Genomic DNA, 23875 nt, shown 5'->3' with positions numbered 1-23875 from the left:
TCTGGGAAGTCAGGGAATATCATTACCAACATGGTAGAACCAGGGGCAGCATCCTGGAGGAGGTGGCATTTGAATTGGGCTATAAAAGCTACAAGTGGATTCAATAAGCAGAGACAATGGAGGGAATAGAGAGAGTTAAGCTGGGGAGGCCAGGCTGTGTTTCTAGGGCAGAGACTTGGTCCATTTTGACTTCATGATAGAATGAGGAGAAGGAAGAGGCCTTAGATCCTGGAGTTAGAATTAGAAGCATCCTTAGGAGGTCATCTAGATCAGCCTCCTTATTTTACAGATGTAATATCAGAGGCTTGCCTAGGGTCATGTAAGACTTGAACTTAAGTCCTTTGACCCCCTAATCCAACACCTATTCTACTCTACTGTGATATAAGACTGGACAGGCAGGTTGGTTGGATGGGAAGGATTGGAACTTTCTTCAGTTGTTAGTGCGTACCACGTGGAGAGCAATCCACACCAGCTGCCCCCTCAGCAGAGGTCTGGAGGGGGAATCAGAGGGAGGTCCATCCTGAGACCTTCAGCTTATTAAGCCCTTAGGGTAGAGGGAAGAGTGACTCTAGGTATTTCTGACATTACCATTAGTTGGCAGATGACATCTGACTGGCAAATAGCAGCTATGGGGCCACATCATGCTCATAAACACGTTCTCAACCATTTTAACCAAATTTAAGGTTAAAAGCAAATCTCTCTCCCTTTGAAGATATGTTCAAACATAAAAAAGAACTTTGATCATTTGTTTTCTAATGGAGGAGAGGGGGAAGTGCATTGTGGAGGACATCAGAAGGATAATATATTTATGGGTTATGTCCCATTTACTGCAAACGCCTTTTGGGAATAGACTAGTCTATCTGCAAATGGACCATTAGGACTCATTCCTCTACTGGGGGAGAGAAGGGGCCAAAACATTAAGGACTTAACTGCAATGTCAACTCAAACCAAGAAGGCTGATGAGGGATGCATATGTCAGACCACTGGAACCAGATGTAAGCATGACCCCACACCATGTAAATTCATAAAAAAGGACCCTTGTCAACACCAAGACTGAGAATTTGATTTGGATGAATTCTATAAGAAAAGGGAGCAGATTTGAGAATCTCCTTACCTCCCTATGAGAAGGGAGAGCAGGCCCTCTGAGCAGGAGTCAGAGTTGCAAAGAAGCACATTTAGGTTTGATGCTAGGAAAAATCTTCACGGAACAGGAGTATTCTGACATGGGAGGGGCTGCCCAGGGAAACCAGCGGTCCCTCATTCCTCAAGGTCTCCAGGCTCTGTTGCCTGTTGTAAGATCTCATAGGGGGATGTTCTTTTCTGGGAGTAGGGTGAGCTAGGTGGCCTCTGAAGTCTTTCTCAGCATGGAGAGTCTGGGATTCTGAAGGAGGGCAGTTCCTTTTTCAGTTCAATTTTATATTCATTTGTTAAATATCTACTGTGTACTGAGCAAGGGATAGAAAGTCAAAAAACTGTAGTGGTTCTTACCCTCAAGGAAGTTGGATCCTCCTGGGGGAGGGTTTCTAGATTAAATGACCTTGGCTGTGGTCAAGCCTGACTCACACAGGGACTGTAACATACTCTAGTCAGACATTGTCATGTACATAGTCTCTCTGCCCTCATGGAAGTCATTGCATTTCCTTTATTTGGTGACTAGCCTCTCTGCATGTAGCTAGGTCAGTCCTCAGACATGATTTGTTCCTGGGCTTGTTGACCTTGAAGACCCAGGGTCACTCCACAACTCCAGTGACTCCATTGGAGGAATTTCCTAAGTGTAGTATAGACGGTGTCCCAGAACTCTTAGTTTTGTCTTAAATTTGAACTGAGTTGAATTTAGACTTTGGAGATGCCCTACATGTTTTAAAGAAGGGCTCTTTATTATAATTTACATTCAAAGGAGCAATACTAGGGGCATCTTTATAGTAAAGTCTAGGACCATCATGCAGGTTGACTTTCCACATTCATCCCTCACAGGTCTTCTTGGCCCAACTGCCTTATCTGTAAACACCTCGACAACTCCAAACTCACTCCTGAATGCTCTTAACAGCGCTGTCAGCCCTCTGCAGAGCCCGAGTTCTGGTACTCCGAGCCCCACGCTCTGGGCTTCCCCACTGGCCAGCACTTCAAATGCCACAGGTCAGTGTGCTGGGAATGTAGTAGAGGGCAGAGGGGACTTAAGGATGTTATGGGAGGTATTCCCTGGGTAGATTGTAAGCTCTTCATGGGCAGGCTCTGTTTTTTGTTTTTGGTTGTGGTATTGATCAGCACCATGTGACCCATAGACATTTGGCAAATGTTTATAGGGTTGATTTGGATATGGTAATGAAAATAGAATCTTTACAGTGTCATTAAGACAAATTAGTAGGCAGACAAGGGATGTATGTGACCATATATTAAAAAAAGTCTGCTTGAAAGAACACTGGACTGTTATGACTTTAAAGATGGAAGGAACCCTAGTCCAACATTATCAGTTAGTGAGTCAATAAGCATTTATTAAGGACCTACAGTATTATCAGAGGAGATAATATTTATAAAACTCTTAACACAGTACCTGGTACACAGTAGGTACAATATAAATGTTAGTTATTATTATTGATACTAGTATTACTAGTACTATGTGCTAGGCACTGTGCTAAGGACGGGGGGTACAAAGAGGCAAAAGACATCATTAGATGAGGAATCTGGGGCACAGAACAGTGAAGGCACTTGTCCAAGAGCAGAGTCTGAGTAGCTGAGCTGATCTTCAAACCCACCTCTGACTAGAGTCAGTGTTCTTTGCACTGTTTCATGCTAACTCTCCTTCTCAAATTCTGGTCACTTCCTCTACCACCTGAAGGCTCTCAGTCTTCCCAAGTGACAATCCTATGACTAAGGAGTATTTCTGCCACATTAACCATGTAGCTAGCAGATTGATGTGGTGCAAAGTCACACCAAAACATGGATGAGGGCTTTGGGTTGTAGACCTGCCTGTGCTACTACCAAGTCACATGAAAGAATGAGCATTTATTAGGTACCGTGGTCAAGGAAGGGCCGCATTCCTTGTCCAATGTGTGCTTTAAACAAGAGTCTGGACCAGATTTCCCCGAAGGTCCTTCTGAGATCTTATAAGATGTGCTTGGACTATTAATTAAACCCTGGGGGATAAATAGAAAGTAGTTGCCCCCGTGAGTGAGAAGTGATGGGGATGCTGCTCCCCTTCCTGGGGGTCCTGACAGTATCAGCAGGAACTTTGTGATGACATGTTCTCTTTTGCTTGGATTTTCCGGATTTTCCATGCTGTAGGTTTTTCACCTCTCCCTCATCTCATGATTCCCTCCACCGCTCAAGCCACGTTGACCAGTATCTTGTTATCTGGGGTACCCAACTACAGCCAGACAACACCATCTCCTCCTCCGGGGTTGACTCCTATAGAAGTCCATGTCAATGGCATGCAGTCAGAAGGCCCCCAAGGCTCTCCGGCTCTGAACGGACACGTGCAGGTAAGCTTGCTGTGTGGAGCATGCTCTGGGCTGCTGCTTTTTTTTAACCTTCATGATAAAGACTTTTTTTCATGTGAAATTTGTGAGCATCTAGGTGAAACGAAAGCTCTGACCTTTTCCCATAATTGCTTCAGTCTTCAAAGATAAAATATGGTGCAATATCAACCTCATCCCTTGGAGAAAAAGTGCTGACTGGAAATCATGGTGACCCATCACGCCAGACGAGTGCCTCTGAGCAAGTATCGTCCAAGTCCAGTGGTCCAGAAGGTAGGGGACTGCCCTCTGCCCTCACTAGTTGGGAGGTGGTTCCTGCTCTGAGGGTCACTGAGAGAAATGCCCAGGTGCCATTCCCTGACAATTTTGGGTGACCTATTGTAGCTTTGTTCTGTCTCTGGTATGTTAAAAGAAATTACCATGAAGGAAGAAATAATTAAAACAAATAATTATTATGGTCATTAATTATGGAAGTAGGGTATAGCAGATAGGGCATTAGACTTGGATTCGTATTCCTGCTTTGCCACTTACTACCTGGACAGATCACTTAACCTCTCTATGCCTCAGTTTCCTTATTGTAAAATGAGAGAGTTGGACCTAGATCTCTAAGGACCCTCCCAATTCTAAAACTGTTACTGTATGGCCTTTAATCATAGATAACATGTAAAACATATGATAATATGATAGAAATTCTCCAAACTTCTGTGGTGGGTGTGTGCACATCTGTGCCAGCATATGTATATCTGTGTAGGTGTGTGCACACATCTGTACCTGTACCTGCAAAGCCATGCATACACATACATGCTTGCAGAAGACAGTTTTACCCTCTGAGTTAATGTCTTAGAAATGATAGCCTTTTCTACTGCAAATGGAAACTTCCAGAATCCCCACAGTCAGTAGGGCTTTGAAATGTGGGCTAAAATCTTTCTATCTGAATCATTTGTATCTCTTTTGTAGATACCTATATGTGGATATTTTTCTCCCCAGATAGACTGTAAACCACTTGAGGTGAAGGGTGGTTTCATTTTTTTCTTTTTATCTCCAGTGACTAGTGAAGTCCCTTGGTATATAGTGGGAGACTTAAAAGTGCCTATTGGTTAAAGAAGTCTCTGCCCAGTCTCTTATAAACAGATGTTGTTACAAGTCCTTTTGGCTAATAATGTCTGCAGAGTGCTAGATGCCAGTCTATGGTAGCCAGTTTCATGCTGGTACCATACCAAGATGGCAGCCCCTTTGGTTTTCATTTGATCTTCTCTACTCCACAGGTTGCAATGATGCTTTTGTGGAAGTGGGCATGCCTCGAAGTCCTTCCCATTCGGCCAGTGCCACTGAGCTCAAGCAGATGATGACTTCGTCCAAGGTGTCCTGCTCCAAGAGGCAAACAGTGGAATTACTGCAAGGCACAAAGAACTCTCATTTACAGTAGGTATTGGCCTCTGACCAGATTCTTATGGACTCTGGAGTCATCTCCTCCTTTTTAATGGCACCTTTAGGTTTGAGAAACACTCTCTTCCAAATAATCCTCTAAATAGTTGTATCGTCCACATCTTACACAAGAGAAACTGAGCCTTCAGGAAGTAAAGAAGAATGATTGACTTGGAATCCTAACTCAACATATCCCCAGTGTGACTCCAAATGAGTAATTCCCCTTCTTTGACCTTGGTTCCCCCTCTGTGATTGAGAACACTGAACCTTGAGATCTGTTACTTTCTCCTTGTATGACCTTTGGCAAATCCTTTGCTGGACCTCAGATTCTTGTTTTATAAAATAATCTAAATCTGTGATCTTTCCAGTTCTAAGACTTAAGGCCTCTATGTCTTGATTGAAGTTATAACTCTAGAAGTCAAGGTCTTCTGACTCCAACCCCAGTACTCTTAGAACTTGCTGAGTTGTTGCTGAGCTAAGATCCTCTGGGTAACACTGGCTTTTCCTAGAAAAATTTTGTGTAGTTGATTTGGGCCAGTTTGATTCATTCTATTTTCCCTCTTATTGTCTACTATTATGCTTCTAATGATTCACTATAAAGATCTGTATTGAAAGCAATTTAGTTCCATATAGGATAATTAAAGGACCTGGCTTCAAATCCCAGTTCTATATTCTGCAATGAGTCATTTTTTGCCTTTTCGGGGAGCAGTTGTGTGGTATGACTTATGTTTAGAAAACTTATGGTTCCCAGATCTCTAGGCTTTGCTGTTGGAGCTGTTGATCAGCTGTGCTACCTGTCTTCCTCTCTCTTCTCTCTTTCTCCCCCACTTCTCTTTCTCTTCTCTTCTCCATCTTTGCATACCTCTGTCTCTTCTTCCTTCTCTTCTATCTCCCTCCTTTCTCTTCTCCTTTCCTTTCCATGTTTCCCTCTATCTCCATTTCCTCTCTTCCCCTTTCCCCTCTTTCCTCTCTGCCTTTCATCCCCACAACTTTAGTTTATACTTTTGAGTTTATGTCATAGTTTTCTGAAACACTTTTAAACTGCCACGAAGTCTGAAAATGTCACTGATCTAGGTTTGACCTAGATCTAGTTCATCTTCCCTAATCAACTTGTTTGTTGTAAATGTGGCTATCTCTTAATATTTATCACTTATCATTTCCCCGCTACAATTTTGTCTGCATTTACTTCTGAATTCTTCCCTGAGGGCCTCAGTCTTCCAGCAAAGATTCCTCCCCAACCCCCGCCCTTCCCCACTTCAAGGACTTCCTCCCTTTAGAATGGGTTCTGCCATATTGTACATGTTCCAGATCATGTCTCTCATAGACATAGGTGTGCATATCTCAGAACCACAGGATTGGAAGAGACCCCAGGGGCCAAAATCCAACTCGTCTGTCCTGTAAACCAAGGCTATCTACAGTGCACCCCGTACTTGGCCATCCAAGCTGTACTTGAACTTAAGGACTTGAGGGGAAATCCACCCCTCCCAGAGCAGCTCATTTATGGCCCATAACTGTAACTATAGCTAGCATTTAGATAGTGCTTAGCGCTACAAAGCACTTTGCATATATTATCTCATTTGATCCTCACAACAATCCTTTGAGGTAAGTGTTATTATTAACCCCTTTTTATAGATGAGGAAACTGAGACTGAGAGAAGGTAGGTGATTTGCATAGTGTTTGAGGCAAGATTTGAATCTAGTGCTCTTACCCAGTCTGTTGCAGATTTGTGGGAAATGGTAGCCAAAGTATGTTGCTGACTTCACCTCCTGCCACTCCCTCAGGGGGCTACTTCAGCTAGGCTGGTAGAATTCATTTGACAGTTGGATATTGATGTTCCCTTAGTCTTTTGAATCTGTCCTTGGCTCTGCATGGGAAGAGGTCATTGACTAGTGGATGGAGTATTAAAACAGACATCATGATGGTTTGTGTTCTTCCATGGATTATAAAAAAAAAAAGGTTAACTCAGAATCCTGTGAGCATCACTCTTACAATATGATAATATAATCTTATAGATTTTTTAGGACCTTACAGATCTCTATGAGCATCCCTCTCCCTTCTCCTGCCCCATATATCCTGCTACCTCTCAGGTTAAGTAGGCCTAGTTTACTGAATCAATAAACATTTTTAAGTACCTAAACACATAAGTATAGGCCCATAAGATACAACTGCAAATAAAAATAAGGACTGTCCCTGACCTTAAGGAGGCTTAATGAAGGAAGTTGAAAAGCAGGGAGGGAGTGTATGGAATGGGGTGGGGAAAAGGTACTTGGATATGGGGGCATTATGAAAAAGTCCAAAGAAGTTCAAAAGCTGTGTATCAAATGGTAAATGGGGAGAAGATTGGGCTGAGGCCTTTCTTAAAATAGAGGCCCTGGAGGCCATGACCCTGTCTTCCAGTCAGAGGGTGTAATAAGAGGGTACTGAGGCTTGCTGGATAATGAGATTTCCCAATGATAAATTTCTTGGAGAAGGAAGGCATGATGGAGAGAGAAGTCCCAAAGCTGTATAGCTGGTGGTAAATGGGGAGACCACTGATACTTACTTGGACCATAAACATGGAGACCTCTGGTTTAAGTTTGAGGGCTAACCTTCAGGCTTTCTTCCCTAGCACCACTGAACGATTGCTCTCAGATCCAGAGCTGAGTGCCTCGGAGAGTCCTTTGGCTGACAAAAAGGCTCCAGGGAGTGAACGAGCAGCTGAGAGGGCAGCAGCAGCCCAGCAGAACTCAGAAAGAGTGCGCCTCACTCCCCGATCGTCATATGTCAACATGCAGGTAGGTGCTAGTGTATGGCAGAATCAGTACAGAGAGAGACTGCCCAGCTAGCCACATGGCGGCATCTATCAATAGTGCATTTTCTTTACTCCCATTCTGGGCAACAATAATGAATATGTTGATAAAAGATACATCACCAATGATAGTAAGGGCCTGTACTGACATTGGCTTGATTGGCATGGATCCTAAATCCTGGATCCGGGATGTTTCTCTGACCTTTGGAAACTCACAAGGTTGTCCTTCCCTTAAGAGTAGAAAAGAACAGACCCCAAATGGCAAAGAACGGAGGCCCATATTCACAGGCCCCACGACGGTACCATGAGGGAGGGCAATAGGCCTTTCCCCACCCTGAGACTTACAGCATGTCTTCTTCACTCAGACCAGCCAGGCAGCAATAAGTCAGTGAGTGACTTCTGGGCCAGTCTTTTGTCTGCCTACCAGTTCTGGTTTAGTAGCCAACCAAAAAAACGCCTCTTTATGAATTAAGCAGACAGGAAACAGTCAGGATTGCCTGTGTGTGCTCTGAATCCAGGAGTAGGAGTAGATATCTCTTTGCTTTCCAGAAGCAGGCTCTCCAGCCTAGTTTAAATGACCTGGAAGTAGGCAGAGCTGACTAGCCATATTCAGGTAATGAGGCACAATTTGACCAAGTCCCCTGGAGTTAAATTGACATTTGCATTATGCATATTTATATATGTGCTTATTTAATTCCAAAATTCAGAAGTCCAATATGACTACTTAGTGTGTACGTCTAGGTACTCTTAGAGACTGTCTACTATCGGTGTAAAAAATCTGATTCCTAAGAACTGAGTTCTTAAATTGTTTACTTGGCAGTAAAATTTACCATTAGAATTAAATGCCATTTTGCATATTAGTAATGACATTTTGGTGTAGAGTCATAAGACAATTATTAACTTGTGTTTATCCAAGGATAAATTATATGCATGGTTTTTGTTGCATGCTTTGCTTTTGGTTGTTGGAAAAGACAAATTACAATTTGTAAATGTCAGAAAAGGTGAAGTGTGTGTGTGTGTGTGTGTGTGTGTGTAGATAAATCCTTTGTAACTTCAGTGTCAGCCTTGTCATCCAAACTAACCTCTTTGCCTTTAGTTGTTATTTTTTATTTATTGAACTGTAGTGAATCTTCATTGCCTTGTGTCTCTTCTTGGTCCTATTTTTGTCAAAAGATAATTCAGAAATGCGTAGCAATAAAAATTTCAAATATTTCCTTTGGCCCACCTGACCATTTCCTGATGAAGAATTTTCATATGTAAGAGGTATATTTATGTCGTCAGTCTGGTAGCCATCTCCATCCATTGTGGTCACTGAGAAGAAAGTTCTCTGCAATCCTCAGTGATAATGGGAGAGAAGAAGTCAAGGATCAGTGGATGCTGATTTTCTAGGGAGTCAGTTGTCAGATACAAGGGAGATGGGTGGAGCAGCAGTGTGGCATAGCAGAGAGAAAGCTGGCCTGGGAGGCAGCTTGGTTCAAGCCAAGCCTCACACAAACCGCTTACTTTCAATTCCATGGACACCTTTCTGTTGCAGAGAAGGTGCCAACATGCATTGGTAGTGGGGTAGTGGTATCTTACTGGTAGTTCCCTATACCATTGAAACCAAAGATCTTGGCAAAAAGGGGAAGTTAATTATCCAGTCATGGACATCTAGACCCCTCATTACCCCTTACATCATCCTGTAGGCACCATCTTTGTCAGTGACTAGGTAGGAAAAGGGAAATATTTTATCCGGTGGGTATGATATACTGAGGGCTGTTCTCAGAGTCAGGATACCCCTGGCCCTCATTCCTACGTCTGACGTATACTAGTTCTGTTAAGGGTCACTACATGTGTAAGATCTCTGAGCGTAGTTTCTGAATCTTCCATTTGTAAGATGACGGTGGGCTAGATGACTTCTCGTCTGTTATCTAATAATATGTAGAATGGGGATGTTAATACCTATCGTGTATACCTCACAGAGTAATCATGATGGTCACCTAATGATGGGGAAGGGAAGTAGATCAGCCTTTCTATAGTGCTTACTATGACCCAGGCACTGTGCTAAACACTTTACAGATATCTCAGTTAATTCTCACAATACCCTTGGGAAGCAGGTGCTCTCTATTTGCTGTACCACCCAGCTGCATCGAATGAAATTGTATAGTTTGAGTGGCTTTGCTTCAAGTGCCATATAAATATCAGGCTATAATTAGTGCTATTTCGATGAGACTTACGACTTCCTTAGTATAAGAAACTCCCAATTAGAAAACTCCCTCCACCAGTGAAGGCTGGTTTTGAAATTTATAGCTTTAGAGGGTTACCTGGGACACTGAGAGTGAGAGTTGCCCAGATCACACAGCCAGAATCTGAACCATGAGTTTTGAGGCCAGATTTCTACTCACCATGAAATGCTGCCTCTCGTTATTGCTAATTTGGTTAAAAATTCAAGAAGGTGGAAGATTGCTTAAAATGAAAATTTAGGGGTTATTTGTGGACTTTTATACCATCATTATCATTGCTGACATTTCTCTAGTGCTTTAAGATTTGCTAAGAGCTTCACAAATGTTATTGCATTTGATCTTCACCACCATTCTGTAGGAATGTTTTCAATGATTGTCTTTTATTGAATATCTATTTTTTCAAAATTGATGATTAGACTCACATCTTTGGGTGCATCTTGAACTCCTTTACTCTTCAGAACACACCATTCCATTCCCTTCTGCAGTTCCTAGTGGGTGCAGAGTAGACTTGAGTCATTCACATTTCTTTTCCTTTATATTGTAAAGTGTTTTTTTTTTTGTGGTGGCTTGCAGAATTTATTGTTTGTCATTGGGAATTATTAAATTTAACCATGATTACCCTGGAATTTGCAGCATGGATTTTTGTTTTTCATTCATGGAGGCAATCCATGAATTCTTTTAATTAGCATTTTGTTTTATATTTTTAGAAGTTCTGGGCAGTTTTACTTTATTCTTTCTGGTATTATGGTGTTCAGGATTTTTCAACTTGTGTTCTGAGAGACTTATGATCCTTAAGTTTTCTCTGTATCCTGTCTTCAAGAGTATAATGTTTTTCTTGTTTAGAGATGATGTGTTTTTTAATATTATTACTTTTTACTATTCTTCATCTAGATTATTTTTTACTTCTTTATATTTGTATTTGTTTCCTCTTTTATTTCTTGGTAAAGTTTGACACTGTGGATTCAAGTTTTTCTATTCTGTCAATGATTTCTACTGTGCAGGTCATCAGTTTTGTTCTTGTCATTTTAATTTTTCTCTTGTACCATTGGGAATTGCTGTGATGCCATGCTCTCTGTGGAATCCACAGGGTCCTCTGTTTCATCAAATGTTGATTCAGTTTCTTTTGTCTTGGCAGTATTTATTCAGATATGTTTGGACTCATTTAGATGTCCCAGAGGTCATCTTTCCTTCTGTTTTAATATCTTTCCTCTTGATTTATGTGCCATTGCTCAAGGTTCTTGACTGATTTTTCCTCCTCTTGAGATTTTTGGTAATTTAAATCTTTTTTCCTTATGTTCCCTTATTATTCACTTTCTGACTCCTTCCTCTTTGATATCAGATTCCCTAGCATTTGACATAAAAATTATCTCAGCCTTCTCCTTTGCTGGGGAATTAACTTTTAACCAGCTGCAGTCCATGCCCCAAGTGATTTCTGAGGGGACAGAACTGGCCCATATTGGATGCCAGACTTTTTCTTCAAGCCTTATGTAGCACACCTCCCTCCCCCATGTGCTGGTACATTTCCCCAGTTACCTCTGTTCTTTAATTCTCTGGCTGAGGAATATTGCAGTATAGCGTGCTGCCTTCCCAGGCCTAGTATGTTCACTTTCCTATGCTTCACCTTCTCTGCACGAGAGGGGAGAGAAATGGGTTGAGTTGAATTCTGTTATCTGTTGTCAAAGAGAGGTGGAGTGAGGCCAGGAACAGGATGTCCCAGCAGAGACTGTGGTAACAATAAGGCTACTGCTTGTGTCCCCTTGCGCCATCCTGCCAGAGAATGGGGGCTAGTGGCAAAGGGGGTGGTGAGTGTACATGTTAGAGATTAGGAATTAGCCCTCTCTGCTATTATTTCATCAGATTGTTACCTCCTTGTACTTCTTGGTGACTTGACCTGTGGAGACACCTGTATTTACCTCTGGCACAGAATTTTTATTTTGATGAGTCTTAAGGGTTTGTGAAGATCAGAGAAAGCATCTGATCCTCTGTCTTATTCACCATCTTGTTTTGCAACATGTAAATGTCATTCTTCTCTTGTCCCCACCAACACCTGTGACTGAGAGAGGCTATGATCCTCTCATTTTAGTCAACAGTGACAACTTTAATGTAGCAAACCAGCACTTTTCATGAGTAGTTCAGCTGGGCTGACTTAACGTGCCAACACTTTCAGGGGCAGCCATCTTGTGGGATTGAGAGTGCTGGACAGTCACTGATTAATGATCTTTGGCTGAAATCATTGGAAGTATAGAGCCTCCAAGCATGGGTTAGGAGACCCTTTTGTGTCCAGAGCAATTATGAACGAGTCTCTATTTCTTCATCTTCACAGCGAGGAGGTTGGAGCAGGTGATCAGATAGGATAATGTCTGCATGAAGTAGTTAGTTAACCTTAAAAGTACTCTGTCCAGTCCATTCATTGTGATACAGCTGATCTCTCTAACGTTGCTTTGATTTCTAACATTTTGGGTTTCAAAAGAGTTCATTGAGTATGGGACTATAACATAGAGGCTGCATGGATATTTGAGGTTATTCAGTCCAAGACCCTTCTTCTAGAGATGAGGAACTGAGGCCCAGGAAGGGAAAATGACACAGATCATCAGTAGCAGCTATAGGATCCCCCTCCAGGTTCTCTTTTCCCTACAGTATACTGCTGGGATAGCATCTTGAGAGTCAAGCATGTTTGGACCAAGTCATTCCTTTAGTCAATATTTACCAAGCACCTGATTTGAAGGCGTTCTGTGAGTGCTGGCCAGCAAATAGAACTCGAAGTCTGTTTGTTTAATATCATCTAATGTCATTGAAAGTTGAAGTCAAGCAATATTGTAGTTCGATTTAATAATCTCACTTGGAGCAATCGAAAAACCAATAATGGTCCCAGAGAACAGATAATGAATCAAATCTTTCTTCCATCAGCAAAAGGTGTGGGGGTGGGGGTGAAGGCTACGAGGACAAAATATTATATACTTTTTCAGACATGGCCATGGTAATTGGGTACTTTTATCTAACTGGTTTTTTTGCTACAAGAGATGGTTCTGCTTAGATGATGGGGGAGAGGAGGAGAGAATTTTCCAGGTATAACTGCAGAATGAGATATAATCCAAAGAAATCAAACTTATTTTTAAAAATAGTCTACTGCTTTCTTGGCATCAAGTTCTTTCTTTGGAAAGGATTCCTCAAATCCTTGGCATCAAATCCATAAGCATGATAGGTTATGATAGGTTTATCATAAATGAGAAGTTGTTTTTTTTATTTAATAACTGGTTTCTGGGAAAGAGTAGTGCAGGAATTTGGGATAAAATTTTAGTATTCCAGGAATGTGGTATCCCAAACCAGATTTTCATATACCATTAGTTTGAATCACTGATATTTGGAGTATACTTTCCCTGGTGTGTTAAATATTAATAATAAATAGATTTTTTTAAATTAAAGGAGGCCAGTTGACTCAGTGCTTCCTCTTTGGAAATCAGATAGATATTTGTTGCTCTGAGATAGTTTAAATGATCCAATATAATATAAACTCTTTGGGGGGGAAGAGTGGTTTTGTTTTTCTCTCCAGTGCTAGTACAGTGGTTGGCACATAGTAGGTACTTAATAGTTTCTTGTCAATTGATTGGTTTACTGTTTAGATGCATCAGACTTTCAAAGGATTGCTAGTATGTTATTATATTGAGATTAAACATTTGTCCTTTGGGAATTCATGAGCTATAGTTAAAACATTTGTTTTTAGAATGTGAGCACTGGTGTGACCCATGGTGAAAGGAGAAGTAAAGAATTTTCTGTTTGTTTCATTTTTTAGGCATTTGACTATGAACAGAAGAAGCTGCTAGCAACCAAAGGTATGTAATCCATTAGCCTCCTTCAGAATGCCTCTGTTTCTCAGTAGACCTATAAACATGTTTTCCACTGCCTGTGTTTGCCCTTAATAAAAAAAGGTTTCTCTGTACTTAAAAAAAAAAAAAGAAAAGGAAAACAAAACAAAAAACAAAAATCGACCCAAGTTGTATGAAGTCTATATTAGCCTAATGAAGGATTAAATTAAATTGACAAAGCTTTTTGATACAGTGGCAAGGGTACTACTGAATCTGAAAGTCAGGCCCCCTGTCTTTGACTTGGGACCTGTATGACCCTATTCTGTGCTGGTTTGTGATGCATAAAGATAGCTAGGTGGCTCAGTGGATAGAGCTCTGGGCCTCGAGTTAGGAACACCTGAGTTCAAATGCAGCCTCAGGCACTTACTTAAGCTGCGTTACCCTGGGAAAGTCACTTATCCCAGTTTGCTCCATTTTCCTTAGCTGTAGAATAGGGATAATAATAAAACCTACCTCAAATGAGATAACATTTGTGAAGTACTTTGCAAGCTTTAAAATGCTGTGTAAATGCTTGTTACTGTTGTTGTTATTGTTAAAGATCACGCCCTCAGCTGTATATAATCTTGTTTGAGAGGGTGGCTCACAATTCACTTCTCTGTGTGTCTCCCCCTCCCCAAAGCAATGCTGAAAAAACCAGTGGTGACAGAAGTGAGGACACCAACCAACACATGGAGTGGCCTGGGATTCTCCAAGTCCATGCCGGCCGAAACCATCAAGGAATTGAGGAGGGCTAATCACGTGTCCTACAAGCCCACGATGAGGACGACGTATGAGGTGCGCTTCCCCATGGACAGTGCTGTGGATGGCACATGGTGTCTGTAGACTTCCACTCCGTGACTCACATTCTGCTGGGTGGTGGTACAGATGGAGAAGGGAGAGGATTAGGGAATTGGCTTTGAGTCTGTTCTCTGTAACTAGATTGTCATACAATGGAAATAGTTTTAGTGACCCATCTGCATCTTTCAAAGCCAGGGACTATTTGCTGTTTGCCTGTGTGTGTGTGTGTGTGTGTCCGCGCGCGCGTGCGCACGTGTGTGTATACGTGTGTGCATACACACACTCGCAATAAATCAAACCATAGAGCTGAGGGTAGACAAAATATGGCTGTGCCGAGTCTGTCTTCTGACAGAACTACCTCAGAGGTAAATAATGCAAACAGGTGGAAAAGACTGACTTTTCAAATAGAAAGCAGCAAACAGTCCTGAGCATTTGGACCTGCCAAAGGTCAGCCGGAAATATCTTGAAGAAGAGCTCCGCAGTGTTTTCTGGGTCCCAGATGTTGGCTCTGCTGCGCACACTGAAGGAGACAGCCTAGTTTCCTGATGCATGGCAGTAGGAGCCAGGGCCATAGGTCCATACCCCATTGGGCTACACAGGACTGACAAGCATGGGCCTGCCATTTTGGAGAGAGCCAGCTTTTGGCTGTTGGCTCCTATGAGAAAACATGAGGAAGTTGTCCAAACCCATATTTTAGAGAGAAAAAAAAATCAGCAGTCGGTCGAAATGGAATGTTTACTGGACTCCTTGTTTGAAAGACTGTTGCATAATGATTTTTCTGCTTAGGAAAACTTGGGGTGGGCTTCTCTTCCTCTCCAATGGACCAGTTTACTCCTGTAAAATTTGAGGAAATGTGTCCTTTTTCAGTGCTCCTTTTGAATTCCAAAAACTTTCAGTGGAAGAAAAAGGAAGCTATTTTTAAGAGCCTGGAAAGAAAGCTCTGGTGCATTTTGTTCTCAGGGTTAGATTACAGTAGTGATGCAAGGGACTTATAGGAGTATAATTTGAATTACTTTCAAAATTTTGTAACTCTGAAGTAAACACTTAGTTTTATTATGGAGTTAATTTCCTGGGAGGGGCCTTAAAAATCTAATCATGCCCCCTCATTTAATAGATGAGGAAATTGAGGTGCAGAAAAGTGATTTGTCCATAAATATAGTGGTAGAGCTGAATTTTATTATAAAAGAAAATAATTCTAACCCCCATTCCCCACCCCAGCTTTTTGCACTGTGTAGAGTCTCATCAAAGATAACTCCGACCCCAATTTATTCCACTGTTAGCCATGACCAATCTGTCCAATTTTTAGAGATGGGTGGTTGGAAAAAAAGAAAATTGTCAAGCCCTGGAGCCCCCTAAGCTCACAAACTCTGAGCTCAATGCACAGCATCCCCCAGGCTTAATAGCACATGGACATAATGAAAAGAAGGAAGCCTAGAAAGTGAGTTTCTGGGCATTCCTAAAGTCAAATCTTTGGGGGAGGCAGTTTCCTCATTATAGACCTGCCACCACTGTCCTTGAACAGCTGGTTTTAAACAGCTGCTCACATCTGGTTTTTAAGGGATCCCTGAAGGGGAACCAGAGAAGCTCAGAGACCCAGAGTCTTGACCCAAAGAGCCTCCATGACCTGCACAGGGTAGAGAAGCCAGTTGGTACTCAGATTGTGTGGAGGGAGGGGCAGGGGGGACCTGACCATGTCTCTCCCTGCTCTGGAATATCCACTGTCTTCCTGTTGCTTCTAAGGGATATTATTATCCCCATTTTACAGATGAGGAGAAGTTAAGTGACTAGGATCACATCACCAGGAAGTATCCAAGGAAGGATTTGAACCCAGATTTTTTGAGATGAAATCCAGTGTTCTATCAGTCATACTTTGCTCTCTCTGCATTAACGAAACACAGACACCAGGGTTCAATCCTTGGTGCTCTTCAGCTGAACAACCTCATTTGTCCTTCAGGCTTCACATTCGACTCTAGGTGAACGTCTCTTCAATCTGCTTCTGAAACCCTGATATCTTTTCTGATAGTTCAACACTCAATTGTCTGCTAGACATCATTAGCTGTATGTCCTTTCATCTTCTTTCTCCTGTCTGTTCCCTCTCTGGATTTCCCAATTTGGGTCCACAGTGCTGTCATTTTTCTAGATTAAAACGAATCAGGCTCCCAGTCTTAACAGTATGTTCTCCTATCAATCCCTTCCTTGCATCAATTCCTTTGTTTCAGTTGACATCTTACCTGGACTGGGCCCTTGTCATCTCTGACTGTGGTCTGGGGATCAGAGAACTAGAGTTGGGAGGGCCCTCGGAGACCAACTGGTCCAACCTCTTCATTTTACAGATGAAGAAACTGAGACCCGGAGTGACGAAGTCATTTTCCCAGGGTGACCCAGCAGTAAGTTGGCAGACTAGGGATTTGAACTCAGGTTCTGTGATCCCAAATCATGGGTTTTTTCTGCTGTACCACAGTCCCTCCTTAAATAGAAATAAGTCTCCAAACTAAATTTCCTACGTGATTTACTAACTTCTTTGGTCTCTCTCACCTGCCCTTGCTGAAACCATGGCACTTTTCGTTCCCCACCGGACATCTTTATGGGTTCTTCCTTGGGAGGGGGTGGGGAGCAGTGGGATCCTCCACAATCCTGCTCTACCTTACTTCCCTTGAAGCTCTCATTTTTTCCTAGAGCTTTAAGTCTTCTCTTAGGTGGAGGATGTACTTTTAGTTGTGGCTTCCTTTCTCAATGTCTACCCCACTTCTACAGCCTACGGGAGGAAATTTTCACTTGAGTAGGATATTATCAAAGGGTTTAGTTTCTTTTTCCTCCCCTTTAAAAATATCTATGTTATATTACTCTCTTCTGTTTCTAAGAGGCCAAGTGGGGAATGGCTAGAAACCAGGGTGGAAACCAGAAAAATTTGGATCTAAGTCTTGCCTTTGACACACATTGACACTGTGACGGGGCAAGGCAGAACCTCATGGTGCTCTGGAAGACCACTCTCTGAGCCTTGAGGTCAAAGAGGGGACCTCTGTGTACCACAACTGTCATTGATGGTGTTGATAGCTGTCATTAATGGGGTGCAAATCTAAGTCTGACTCTCTTTCCACAATATCTGTGCACTAGAGCAGAGCTCTAATCTTTAGAGACTGTCAGAAGTAATATGGTCAAGTGGGAAGCAATAGGGTGAAAGAGCATTGCCATTCGAAGTTTGAAGACCTGGGTTTAAATCCCAACTCTGCCATTTATTAGCTGTATAACCCTGGACAAATTCATCTCTCAGCTCCAGTTTCCTCATCTGTAAAATGAAAAGTGTAGGGCTAGATTATTTTTTGGTGGAACTTTTTTAAAAACCTTTTTTCCCCAATTACACGTAAAAGCAGCTTTTGCTACTTATTTAAAAGTTTTTTTGTTCCAAATTCTCTCCTTTCCTCCTTCTCTTCCCTCTTCCCTAAGATGGCAAGCAGTTTGATATGTTATACATGTACAGTTATGCAAAACATATTTCCATATTAGTCATGTTGTGAAAGAAAACACAGACCAAAAAAAAAATAAGGTGAAAAAAGTATGCTTTGATCTGAATGTAGACTCCATCAGTTCTTTCTACGGAGGTGGATAGCATTATTCATCAAGAGTCTTCTGGAATTGCCTTAGATCGTTGTATTGCTGAGAATAGCTAAGGCATTCACAGTTGATCATCATGTGATGTTGTTACTGTATACAAGATTCTACTGTGTTCTGCTTGCTTCACTTTGCATCAGTTCATGTTAAGTCTTCCCAGATTTTTCTGAAACTATCCTGTCTTCTGAAACCATTTCTTATAGCACAGTAGTGCCCATCACAATCATATACCACAACTTGTTCACCCATTCCCCAGGTGATAGGCATCCCCTCAATTTCTAATTCTTTACTACTACAAAAGAGCTGTTATATTTTTGTATATGTAGGTCCTTGTTCTTGTCATTTTCCTTGGATCACTTTGGAATATAGACCTAGTAGTGGTATTGCTGGGTGAAAGGGTACACACAGTTTTAAAGCCCTTTGGGTATAGTTCCCAATTATTCTTTAGAATGGTTAGATCAGTTCAAAACCTCACTATCCATGCAGGACTAGATTTTTAAGGCCCCTTTCAGGAAGCTAATTCCCTCTACAACTAAATGAGATGGTCTTCTGTGGACTGTAGTTGTTCTCTTCCTGCCCACCTGTCTTTCCCACAACTCACAAATTAAGTTACTTATCATTGTCTTTCTTTGGACTCTTTTTTAATTGCAGGGATCATCAATGTCTCTCTCACGGTCCAACAGTCGTGAACACCTGGGAAGTGGAAGTGAATCTGATAATTGGAGAGACCGGAATGGAATTGGCCCTAATGCTCACAATGAATTTGCGACTTCTCTTGGGAGCCCCAAACGCAAACAAAACAAATCAAGTGAGTTTCAGCTTTATTCTGGCTTTCACCTTGGGTCTGTGATTTGGGGAGAAGAAACTTCATCACATTTCTGGGCTTTTTGTGTATAGTATTCAGGTTTTCTTCTTCATGCTGTCTTTCTGGAAGACCTATAATCCTTAGATTCTGTTTTTGCATCCATCTTCAGATTTAGTATTTTTAGTTTTGTAGAGCTCTCATGTTTTTCCAAAATTAAAAATAAAAAGATTAGTTAGGCTAATTTTTCTCCTACCTCCCCACCCTTCCATTCTAATTCTCTGTTTCCGTTTTCAGAGAATCTGATGTTATAAAGGGTCTCTATTTTTTTGTTCTGTATTTTCCAGTCACTTGTTAGACTTGTTGTTTTCTTAAGTGCTGTCATCACTGTCTTAATTTACTTGATATTTTTACTTTATTTTTTAATTGCTTTTCTGAATAATTTGGACATCTTGGAGTTGTTCCATTTTTGTTTGAGAAATTTTGTTTGCAGAAATTATTCTAACATCTTCACTTTCCTCCTTAGATTTTAACTAAGGTGCTTTTATTGTGAGGTATTTGTCCATTGAGAACATGGATTTCCTCTGAGATGCTTTTCTTTGAATAAGTTTTCATTTCTTCTCTGCTCTCACCTTCTGTCTATATCATTCACTACTGATTTTTCTATGGAGTCTTGCTCCAAATACACTTCCTTGCTTCTTGTCTAAGGCCTTCTGGGCCTTTGCTTCTGCCTTATGGTTGCATTTTCTTTTATATGTTGTCTCCTCCAGTTAAAGTGTGAGCTCCTTGAAAACAGGAACTGTTGATTTTTAAAACTATTTGTTTCCTTAGTGCTTAGCACAGTCTTTGGCACATTGTAGTCACTTAAATAATTTTTCATTCATTCATTTACACTAGATCTTTTTTTTTCTCCTCTTCCCTGTTTTTGTGACCTGTTCTTCCTTCTCTCAGACTCCCAGGGCTGAACAAGGTCTTGGCCTTTGAGGGCCAAGGATAACCAGTCAGGATGGTGCCAAAACTTTGTTAACTTGGACCTCTTTTTCACCTTTACCAATTCAAGTATTCTGGGTTCTCTCCTTTCTGAAACGGAGTTTCTTAATCCCTCCCCTGACCTCCCAGGGATCTCTCCCTCCACCATGCTTGTGCAAGCCCTCATCCCCTCACTCCTGGACTGCTGCAGTAGCTGCTGGTAGGTCTTCCTGTCTTGAGTCTCCTCCCACTCCAATCCATGCTCTCATCTGCCAATGTGATTTCACAGAAATATGAAGTTTGGATTCAGTCAAAGGGTTGTACTTGAGGACCTAGAGGGCCACATGTGGCCTTGAGGCTGCAAGTTCCCTATGCCTAGCCCAAACAGTCAGAGCCATGTTTTCTGTGACAACAGAGACTTGGAAGCTAAGTTGGTATTCATTGATTAAGGAAGAGCTGAACACAATGTGGCATTGAATGGGACATAATGTTATTGCCAGTAAGAATTGGCCTTTTGGGGAAGGGTCAGTCATTTTGGCTTAATGTAGAGGAGCTGTGTGTTGTAGCCAGCCCTTGAAGTACTTATAGACTAAGGATCAACAGAAATGGATTGTGAGAGAGCAGGGGACAAAGGAAGCAAGGAGCCAAAAGTGAACTCAGAATTTGGGGATGGCAAAGAGCCTGGCTGGGTGGGCGGTCATCAGATTATCGGTCTGGAGGCAGAAGAGATATAGCGCCAACACGATATTCATATTGCCTACAGTGGCCATGAATATCCCACCACAATTCTGAATTGTGAAATACCACAGACTGTCCACATGGAAGACAGAACCAAAACATTTATTCAGACACCATAAAACTAAATCTATCATAGTAACAAAAATCCATGCACAGTAACAATGCAGAGAACAATGTCATCCCCAAACCTTCCCCCATTAGGCTTCCCATAAACCAGATCCCTTTAAGAAATCATAAGCAGGCTCCTTTAAGCAAATCACAAACAAACTGTCTCACTCATGATACCCAACAGCCTCTATCCTTCCTAGCTCTAACTGCTCTTATGACTAACTTCCTCTCAACTTTGCTCTATCTCTGCCTCTTCCTATTCTACCCTTCCTGCTCCACCCATTCAGCAAACTCCTCCCAACACAGGCTTCATGTGACTCAGGCTTCCATATAACTTAAGCAGGTTACATGGGTCTATTAATGAATGGGAAAGATCTTCCCATTTAAATTACCATTGCAAGGGAGCACAGAGCTGAGCCCATCCAGACCCTGGGAGTGACTGACTTCTCTCCCACATAGGTGGTAACAGAAGTTGGATAAGCCCAGCTTCTCCAATGCTAAATCCAGTGTGCTTTGCATTGTCCCAGGCTTCCTCTGGGACTTGTTCAAAGAGTAATAGCCAACATTTCTGTACTATTTTATAGTTTGTAAAACACTACATGTTATCTCATCTGATCCTCATAGCAATCCTGTACAGTAGATGCTTATCCCCACTTTAAACTTGAGGAAACTGAGGCAGGCAGTGGCAGAGTGACTTGTCTGGAGTTGCATAGATAGTGTCTGAAGCAGAATCAGAACTTGGATCATCCTGACTCCAGGTCAAGCACTCTCTTCATTGCATTATTGAAATGTGAAGGGCAGGGAATGCCTTTCTTTCTCCTTTTGTTTGTATTCTCATTCCTTAGCAGAGTGCCTGGGACATAATAGGAGCTTTTAAAATCCTCCTTGACTTGACTTATATTGCCTCTCAAGGGGAGGTTGGGTTGATGCTGGGTTGACAGTTGGTAAAGAGTTGGTAGAGAGACACCAGTGTGAGACATCTGGCTCCAATAAAGGATGTGCATTGCATTTCTGTGACTGCCATTGTCCAGGCTGAACAATGTAGTGTTGAGCTCCTGTATGTTTTAGGATTTTCTTTAACAAAGTAAATCAAATATTTGGAAATTAGGGTCCATTCAAAGACCTGTAAGTGGAAACTGAGATTTATTCTGAAGAAAACACAAATCTCAAAGTCCGTGAAAGAGCATTCCTCCCTCCCTCTCTCTCTCTCTCTCCCTCTCTCCTTCTCTCCCTCTCTCCCTCTCTCCCTCTCTCTCTCTCTCTTTCTCTTTCTCTCTGTCCCTCTCCCTCCTTCCCTCTTTCCCTCTCCCTCTTTCTGCCAAAGACTGGACAAGAGGGAAAGCAAAAGGGATTTAAGTTAACCAGTGGGAAAATGTTCTGACTGTTCAATGTCACGAATTCCTCTTCCCATCCCATTAGCTTACCTAGACATGGCCCAAGATGAACAGTCATCATAAAAATGAGATAACATGCACATAACATGCTTTGTAAACCACGACCCTGTGGGGATGTAAGTGATTGTATGTTGTTAACATTACTAATAGGGAACATGGTCTAGTATAGGAGTGCTTGTTCTTTTGTGCATCATGGTCTCCTTTGGTAGGCAGGCAGTCTGGGGAAATCCATGGGTCTTTCTCAGAATCAATGGAAAGAAATGCTTAGCTAGAGCTGACTGAAAATATAAATGTAATTTTTCTTTCCCATCCAGCTTCACAGATTTCCTGAACTCTATTTGAAGACCCCAACCCCTTGGGAGGGCCATGGACCCCTTATTAAGGACTACTGGTCTAGTGGAAAGAGTGCTGGTCTTAGAACTGAGCCTCGGTTCCAGTACTCATTCTAAGCCTTCACTCTCTGGGTGACTTTGGGCTGGCCACAGCCTCTCTGAGGCTTGTTTCCTCATTCATAAGTTGGGGATGATGATGACAATACTTGGGATTCCAACACCTTGGATTATGGTGGGGAAGCTGCTCTGCAAACTTAAAGTAACAGAAATAGGAATTGTTATTAAATAAATTAATGGCCAGACAGACACTGCCTCATCCAGAGTCCCTGGAGAGCTCCCGGGACAGTGATGACTGTCAAACTAGAGGATGCAGGTGTAGCTACAACAGTGCTGCACTCTAGAGCATTAATCCCTGGTGAGGACTTTAAACTTCAACAGAGAGAACTGAGCCCTATGTGGGGGATGAGCAGAGAGAGCCCTCCCTGATCTGTTCCTCATTAACCCTCCCTGTTAAAGTCTGTGTCCCCTACCTGGCTCCAGTATTCTGAAATGCAAGTGCTGCTAATGGTGCAGCTGACTTCTCTGGCTTTGTTAAATCCTGTAAGGCCCCTAGTGAGGTGACCACAAAGTCCCATTGGCTACTAATTAAGATGTATCATCTTGCCAGCTAACCAAGAATTTGACTCGCCAGTGTGTTTTGTGTGAATTTGACAAGCTAACTCCCACAGCTAGCTTTTCCTGTTTTAAAAAATACTAGAGTATCCAGGTCCATTCTCCTCTTTCCAAGTAGATTATTGGTAGCAATGCAGGGTAGGCTAGAAGATCATCATGGATTTAGAACAGATCCTTAGAGATCATCTCATCTAACCCACTCCTTTTACAGATGAAGGAACAGAGATCCACAGAGGGGAGATTGTTCGCCTTCCAATTCTCACCGTTTGATTTTCTCCTTGCTCTTGCCAGCTCCCTTGCTGAACCCTTAGGACCTTAACAGTTGGAGAAAGTTGGGAGAAGTTTAGTACCAGGGGAGTGTCTGAGGGTGGGGCTCTGACAGTGTTCCAATACCTGGCCAAAATAACTGTTGCCTCTTGATCTGCTTGAGCTCACTCTGGTTCTTCCACCTTGAGTTAGCATCAGCACTGAGAATCCCATCATCTCACTGCTGGAAGGAATTTCCAATGCCACCACTTCTAATCCAACCTTCAACAGGAGTCCTTGCAACAATATTCTCAACGAGAATACTTTTGGTGGAAAACCCATTTCACTTCTGCATGCGTGGCTCTTGATAGATTGTTTTTGTCCATGCTCTCATCAGAAATCTACCACTGCATTCAGTTTCTGTCCATTGTTCCTAATCTTATTATGAAGAGGAACA

At 42.0% G+C, this 23875-nt stretch overlaps 1 protein-coding gene across 2 annotated transcripts in view; it reads left to right on the top strand.

Moving 5' to 3' along the window:
- The window catches only part of BICC1 (BicC family RNA binding protein 1), a 277456-nt gene that overhangs the window by 231752 nt on the left and 21829 nt on the right, over nt 1-23875 (top strand). For both annotated transcript variants that reach the window (XM_072628910.1, XM_072628909.1), the window contains exons 11-18: nt 1975-2136; nt 3283-3479; nt 3614-3746; nt 4739-4895; nt 7507-7672; nt 13699-13738; nt 14391-14545; nt 18809-18965. In XM_072628910.1, coding sequence (XP_072485011.1) covers nt 1975-2136; nt 3283-3479; nt 3614-3746; nt 4739-4895; nt 7507-7672; nt 13699-13738; nt 14391-14545; nt 18809-18965 — 1167 coding nt within the window. The remainder of the gene's footprint in view (nt 1-1974; nt 2137-3282; nt 3480-3613; nt 3747-4738; nt 4896-7506; nt 7673-13698; nt 13739-14390; nt 14546-18808; nt 18966-23875) is intronic.

This window comes from Notamacropus eugenii, chromosome 1, assembly GCF_028372415.1.
Source record: "Notamacropus eugenii isolate mMacEug1 chromosome 1, mMacEug1.pri_v2, whole genome shotgun sequence".
Taxonomy (NCBI): Eukaryota; Metazoa; Chordata; class Mammalia; order Diprotodontia; family Macropodidae; genus Notamacropus; species Notamacropus eugenii.
Note: the sequence above shows the minus strand (reverse complement) of the source record. Positions and strands in the feature narration are given on the sequence as shown.